The 7,510-nt window shown below is 41.6% G+C and overlaps 1 protein-coding gene across 1 annotated transcript; it reads right to left on the minus strand.

Annotated features, from left to right (window-relative positions):
* Positions 1-1,323: 1,323 nt before the first annotated feature.
* On the minus strand, positions 1,324-5,638 carry LOC131238940 (probable LRR receptor-like serine/threonine-protein kinase At3g47570). The gene is made up of 2 exons (XM_058236518.1): positions 2,956-5,638; positions 1,324-2,168 (listed from the first exon to the last, which is right to left on the minus strand). The coding sequence occupies exons 1-2, from the start codon at positions 5,636-5,638 to the stop codon at positions 1,732-1,734; spliced, it is 3,120 nt and encodes a 1,039-aa protein (XP_058092501.1). The 3' UTR covers positions 1,324-1,731.
* Between the last annotated feature and the right edge of the window lie 1,872 nt (positions 5,639-7,510).

The raw sequence follows: 7,510 nt of genomic DNA on the forward strand, positions 1-7,510 counted from the left end.
CATCTGTAGCTGGACTTATCTTTTAACGAATAATTTTGTCCATTATTCCAAGCCATTGACTGGACGGAAGGATTATTTGATTAGTATGTTTTTTTTTTTCATGACTGCCCATGAAGAGCAGACTGGACCTTTTTTATTTTTTTAATACCTCCTATTGTATTGATGAACTGAGTTCAGGGATTTACACATTCGGGTGGGGGCTGACCAAAAAAAGAAGAGGCCCCCACCTATCATATCCAAATCGTACGTTCCAATACCGAAACCACCCCGCAGCGAAACCTAACAGAACAGAAAATAACTACCAAGCCTCTACATAGCTGCGGCCAACGAAACCATGACATCGCCTTGAGCGGCCCCCGCAAGGGAGCTACAATCCTCCCAACACCGCGACTTGCCCAAAACAAAACCAAACCATCTACGCCGAGCCATATCCCTCCCAACAGAAACTTCCTCTGTACAGGGCAGCTAGGAGACGAGAAGCGGCCTCCAAGCAGGGTAGCTGCAAGAACAGAGCAGGCTAAAACAGGGACCGCCCACATAAACGCAAAAACTGGAGCAGACAACTCAGCCCTCCCTGTCAAAGGGAAACTGCTGAAAACAACCCCTTCACGAAGGGTTGGCCCCGGCAGAGAAACCGACCAACCTCCAGCCTGTGAGGGACAGCAGTGACCAGCGAACTCCTGGACTAAGAAACTGCCAGCCTCCACCCTCTGAGGAACAGCAGCAACCAGCCAAGCAAAGCCCCCAAGGGACTTCTAGTTCCTGATGGCATTGGGAATCCTGACAGCCCCGAGACCCACCGAGTCCAGGAAAAGGAGACCCCTCACCAGAGTCGGGAGCTCTCCAAAGTTCCGGATGAAAGAGCTAGCTTGGGACTCGCTACCCCGGCGAGCCATCTTATCAGCCGGTCATTCCTAATATTTCCCCAATGAAATGATTTTAGCCATTCAACAAAAAAATGAACAATTGCAAGTAATTATCCACATTTACAGGCATTGTTAGATCAGGCAATAGAGAAAGGCCCCACATTAACAGTTTATAAGGCCGTTGCATGTTTCCTCATTCTGTACCACCTTTCACACTAGCACAAGCACAAGTTGAAATAAACCAACTTCAAACGTGAAGCTTAATCATAATTAACAATTACATGTCACATAACATAGAGATGAGAAAAATCGTTATTTTACTAATCTGGCAGCCTAAATTAGGACCTGAACAACACACATGCGGTTCTCACAACGAAATCTTCACATGAACATCGCTGCATTTGCATTTGCCAGCTTTCAACTAGTCTATCTAGACATGCATTTAGGTCGTTCGGCAGGACATTACAATGTTTGGATGATTCTAACACTTTTGTTGGTGGTATATCAGTGGACATTTGCAAAAAGAAATTATTCACATTCATCAGGCAAAAGATCTTAATCCATAATGGGACTTTGCTAGATTATAATAGCATTTTGAAATGGGTTTATAAAATGCTCAGCGATTAAACACCTTAGAAACCCAATAGTTTTCTTATTATAAGTAGATAATATTTGTATCCTATTACATTCATGATACAATCTTCCTTTGCCTAACACAGGACAAAATAAAGGAAAAGAAACAAATCTTCCCACATATAAAGCATCAGTACAAGCTCACTCATAAGCCATAATTATATATATCTAAAGCTTGTTCAACAAACTTATTGTATTTCGAAATCTTTCTTAACAAACTTGTAGTAATATCTCAGTGATGACTGAGGTAAGACTTACCTTCACCCCACAACGGTGATCTAACTTGTATCTCTGTGAATTCTGACTTCAGATATAAGTCCTTGATTGCATGCATTTCCGTGACAACATTTTTCATCTCCATTCGTTCTCTCGGAGATTCCAAAGAACACAACACACCAATTCTGACCATGGAAATCAAGCAATCACACATTCTATTCCTTGCATTGATATGATTTCCACTGCCTTGAGTAACTTCCGCTTCTTCAAAGAGATATGGATCTACAATCTCCATTACTCGTTCAGGCAACGCCAACTTGACAAAATGATGAAGGCTTAGATTGTCTTTAAACATGTCATCAGTTGGCCCCTTTCCAGTTATCATCTCCAAGAGAATGATTCCATAGCTGTAAACATCTCCTTGTGTAGAAGCTTTACCGTCCATTGCATACTCTGTAATTTGTACATCTCATATTTAAATATAAGCAAATATTCCATTTAAACAAGTAATTATCATTTCTGTTTATCCTAAAGTTGAGAATTTCTAACATCAGCAGAGAAAGAAAGCACCAAATTTGAAAGTTCGGCCTGATCCAATGGTGGTTTATGAAAATTTCTCCTTTGGATATATATTGAGTACGTTCATTGATATTTATGCTAATTGAAACTTTATGAGTTTGCTAAGTATATAGCTGCCCATGGAAGTTCTTGTGGGCCCAAGTTATGTGGGTCAACATGAGAAATCTAATGCATCCGTCCATCAATTTCAAAAGCTAATAATAGTACAGCAACTTGATAAATATTAAGATCCAAAACTCAAGTAGGCCACATAACACCTAATAATGAGAATGGAAATGCCAAAGGTCAAGGCCTTGCTGGAGCCCACCATGATGTTTATACACCATCCAAACTGTTCATCTGGTTATTCCCACTGGCATGAACTGAAACCATAAATATTACCATAATGCGAAACTTTTATGGCCCAATGAAAGTTTCAATGTTGAGCCTTAACACTCAATGATTCCTGCCTTGTGGCCCACTTGAGTCTTGGATCTAAATAATTATTTGGTTGCTATCCTATTGTGAGCTTCCGAAATTGATAGATGGATTGGATTTCGCAACGACATCACCTTGGGCCCCATATAGCCTACGCCCACGCAAGCTTTCCTTAGGAGTGGGGCACAAGTATCGCACAGACACACTTAAAAGAATAAAATTAAAGAAAATATATGAATCTTACCTGGAGCGATGTACCCAATAGATCCCTTCACCCCAAGCGATATGGTTTGAGCAACCTCAGATAAAAACCTCGCTAACCCGAAGTCACCCACATGGGCAATCATGTCATCATCAAGAAGAATGTTGCTCGGTTTTAAATCACGATGCACGATTGGTGTTTGGCAATGGTGATGTAGATAATCCAGTGCAGAAGCCACATCAAGTGCTATATTTAACCTTTGAATAAAGGTTAAATTCCCCCTCAGCTGGTCATACCCATCTTTGCGTAACCACCTGTCTAGACTTCCATTGTTCATGTACTCAAAAACTAAAGCCTTGAACTCATTGCCTTTATAATCAATGCTTGAGCAACAGGTTAAGATTTTAATAAGATTCCGATGCCTAATGTTTCTCAAAGCTTCACATTCGGCCATGAAGCTCCTCAGAGCTCCTTGCTGTTGAAGGTTGAAGACTTTCACTGCAAAAACAGTTCCATCTCCATCTTGTGTTCCTTTATATACAGAACCAAAGCTTCCACTGCCAATCAAATTTGCAGAAGAGAAGCCATCTGTCGCTTTAAAGAGGTCTGCATATGATATGTTCATGAAAGGATCCTCCACGGACGGCGGAACAGAAGGTTTCTTTCTCGACTTTCTTACCCAATACAGAGTGGTGACGAAACATGATAATGAAATGAGACACAGGACAAAAATTATTGAGAATTTTACTTTTGAAGCAAGAGACATCCCCAATTTCTTGGAAGCTTGGCTAGAGCACGCTGGCAATTTCAATTCTTCAATACCCCCACAAAGCTTACTATTTCCGAGTACCCAAACTTCACTGGCATTTCTAAAGACCCCTTGTTTTGGTAATTCACCCTCGAAATCATTGAAAGATAGATTTAGGTATTCCAAAGCAGAAAGGTTCTCCAGGTATTTGGGAATCTTTCCAGACAAGTTGTTGCCTGAAAGATCCAGGGATTGAAGGCCTCTTAGAGTACTAAATGTAGAAGGAATTGACCCTTGAAAGAAGTTCCCATCCAACCCAAGATACTCTAGGCTTAGACAGTTACCTAGTGTACTTGGAATTTCACCTGACAATTTGTTATTAGAAACATGCAATATCTGGAGAGCTTTCAGGTATCCGGCTTCCAATGGCAGAGCACCACTAAACAAGTTGCCTCCAACAAAGATTGCAATTAAAGAGGGAAAGCTGAAAAGTTGTTTGGGTAAGCTACCACTAAGATTATTATCAGCGAGGTTCAAAACCTGCATGTATGTACAATTTCCAAGACTTGAAGGTACGCTCCCTGTTAGACTGTTTTGGTGTAAATAAAGTTTATACAACCGGGACATGTTTTGCAAGGAAGATGGAATATTTCCAGATAATTCATTTCTACCGAAGGCTAGTTCCACCATTTTGTTAAGCTTCCCAACACCAATGGGAATGGCACCCGTTAAAAAGTTATATCGCATAGACAACTTTCTTAAGCTGAAAAGGTTTTGAATACCAGATGGGATGCTTCCGAATATCCTGTTCTCACCAAGTGATAGCCATGTCAGTTGGGTCGAAAGATTAGCTATGGAGTCAGGCAACGCACCGCTGAGACGGTTACCCTCCACGGCCAGTATTTGTAAGCTAGTACAATTGGTCAATGAAACGAGAAAACTCAAGTCATGAGATTTCCCGGTTCCAAGTCGATTGCCGCCGAAAGATACCCTAGTGAGACTCTTGAGGCTTCCAAGATTCATAGGCACGGATCCACTAAAACTACTGACCGCAAATGAAAGAAGTACAAGTCCCGAAGCGTTGGGTAATGAAACTGGAATGGGTCCTGTGAATTGGTTTCCTCCAACATAGAGTCCTTGGAGATTAGGGAGAGCGATGCCTAAGTTGGATGGAAGATTTCCATTCAATCTGTTATCTCCCACGTCCAAATCGGTAATGGATGAAAGATTGTATAGAGAGGGAGGAATCCTACCTGATAGTTTATTAGAAGAAATTGCAAGCACCTCTAAGCTTTCCAGCTGGCTGAGCTCACTTGGGATGCTGCTGCCTTCGAGATTGTTACCCGAGAGAAAAAGGTAAGTGAGAGACGAAAGGTTTCCAAGTGAAGGTGGGATGCTTCCTGTAAGACTGTTGTGACCAAGGTTCAATTTGGTGAGCTTGGACAGAGAACCTAGCTCAGTTGGAATCCTCCCTACAAGCTGGTTCTTGTCAAGATCGAGGACTTTGAGTTCTGAACAGTGGGTCAGATTTACTGGAATTTCTCCGGTGAATGTGTTGTTGTACAGAGTGAGATACTGCAAACGGAACAAATGGCCAATCTCTTCAGGAACCGCGCCGTAGAAGCTGTTGCCTGTGAAATTGATGATCCTGAGGAAGGTGAGGTTTGCTATGTAGGGAGATATGGGGCCCACCAAGTTTTGGCCAACGAGGTTCAAGGCCGTGACCCTTTGAGGATGTCGGTGACCGCAAGTCACTCCTTGCCAGTGGCAGAAGTGGAGAGTATGGTTCCAGGAGCTCAAGGAATGGAGAGGATCGTCAGTTATCAGATGTTTGAAGTGGACTAAAGCAAGATGATCTGTTTCGTTGGAGAAGTTAGCAGCAGATCCCAACAACCATGGAATGTACATGGGAGAGAAAATGATGGCATGGAGGAGAAATGACCAAATTGCCCTTAGGCTCATTGGCGTGAGCCCCATTATTGGGTTCGTGAATGCAGGAAAGCCAAGGTGTGGAGACAAATAGGGAGTGGATTCCCCTCTATATCTACGGAGAAGGGCACTTCTCGTCGATCCGTTCATGACTTGACCAGGCTACTAAATAACAAATGGTCGGTTGATTTCTTGGGTACTTTTTTATGTTTTTTTTCTTTTTGTTTTTTACTATTCTTTTCCTTTTCCTCTTTTCTTTTGACTTAAATACTTTCAAAAGACTCCAAACACGGAGTTGCTTTTGTCTCTGTCACGACTAACCTTTATGTGTCGCAGATACTGGAGCCCACACGCTGCATTGGACGGGGAGTTCCTGACAATGGCTTTAGTTAGATGGGGCTGATGTCTGCGAGAAATACATCTGTTCGTTTTTCTTTTTTTTTTTTCTTTTTTTTCTTTTTTTGTGTGGTTTTTTCAGATAATTTTAAAAGATGAGAAAAAAATAAAAATAAAAAAAATCCCCATAATTACCTCTCATGCGGCCCACCTAGCTTCCTAACAAAGAACTTCTTGCATAAGCCTTTTCCAGGAAATTTGTGTACAAAAAGCTTAAGCTAAAGGGGATGCCGATTCCCTGTGATGGCTTTCATGAGAAATTCGTGTAACAGAGAGCTATGAGGGGCCTACTGTGATGTTTGTGGTATATCTATCATATCCATAGCTATGTGGGCCCACTATGATGTTTGTGATATATCTATAATATCTATAAGTTTTTTCATATTATGGCATGGGCCCAAAAATGAAGCCAATCCAAAACTGCAGCGCACTGCCTGAGAGAAAACGGTTAGGATTGGACATCCATTATTGAAGAATTTGTAGGGTCACATAAGTTTTGGGTCAGGCTGTTATTTTTGTGTTTCAAATTCATCTAACTAAGAGATGGATGGCATATAAACATCACAGTGGATCCCAGGAGGTTTCAACGGCCATTTCCCTATCCACTTTTTATGGTTTTGATTGCTGCACACAAAAGACTCCAGCCCCATTTTATGGGTCTGTTTTTCCTGTTCTGTCCTTCTTTCTTAGTTCAATTTTTCGTGAAACGATCCCAATACCTTGATTAGAACAGGTAGCCTTCCAGAATGTGCAAGGGACATTTAATCTATCCATCATTTGAGCCTGCTCATGTTAGAATGGGAACCAAAAGATAAGGCCGTTCCAAAACTCAAGTGGACCACACCACATGGGTGTGAATGGCTATATAAACACCTACACTGAAAACCTTCACCTTCATGGGACTAGTTTGTGATGTTTATATCCTATCTAATCTGCTCATAATGTGAGTCTCAAAAGGATGAAGTAGCATGGTTAGAAAATCTAAGTCTCCGGAAGGTGGGCCATACAATGCCCATTTGTACAAAAATAAAATAAAATAACTATATGTCTTGGGAAGGTTTCAATGATAGTACTGGCCCACTTAAATTTTGACCTGACCATATTTTCACAATCAGGCCCTGATATTGGCCCGCGGACAGAATGGGTGTGATGTGACAAATATTAAAGTGGCCCCAAGGAGGGCTTTGTTGCATGGGTACATGCAATGCACGTGTATGGGTCCACACGGCTTCTCTTTGGAAGCAATGTAATACACGAAAAGAAAATACTTACCGATTGCATCACCCTACTCAGAATCTTAGACAGTTGAACGGACATGGAAAGTAAGTCTAGCCTGTGCAACATTGTGTATAAAATTTTGACCGACCATATTTTCAAACTCAGCCCTGATATCGGCTGGCCTAAATGACAGATCGAATGGGTGTGATGTGACAAATATTAAAGTAGCCCAAAGGATGGCTTTGTTGCATGGGTACCTGTAATGCACGTGCATAGGTCCACATAGTTTCTCTTTAGAAGCAGCGT

Source organism: Magnolia sinica, chromosome 3, assembly GCF_029962835.1.
Source record: "Magnolia sinica isolate HGM2019 chromosome 3, MsV1, whole genome shotgun sequence".
In the NCBI taxonomy this organism is placed as follows: Eukaryota; Viridiplantae; Streptophyta; class Magnoliopsida; order Magnoliales; family Magnoliaceae; genus Magnolia; species Magnolia sinica.

What these genes read in the sequence shown, in the direction of transcription:
- LOC131238940 (XM_058236518.1), bottom strand. Translation starts at nt 5,638, where the DNA reads ATGGGGCTCACGCCAATGAGCCTAAGGGCAATTTGGTCATTTCTCCTC. An exon ending in TATTGGGTACATCGCTCCAG is followed by an intron (nt 2,169 to 2,955) that starts GTAAGATTCATA and finishes TACAAATTACAG; the next exon opens with AGTATGCAATGGACGGTAAA.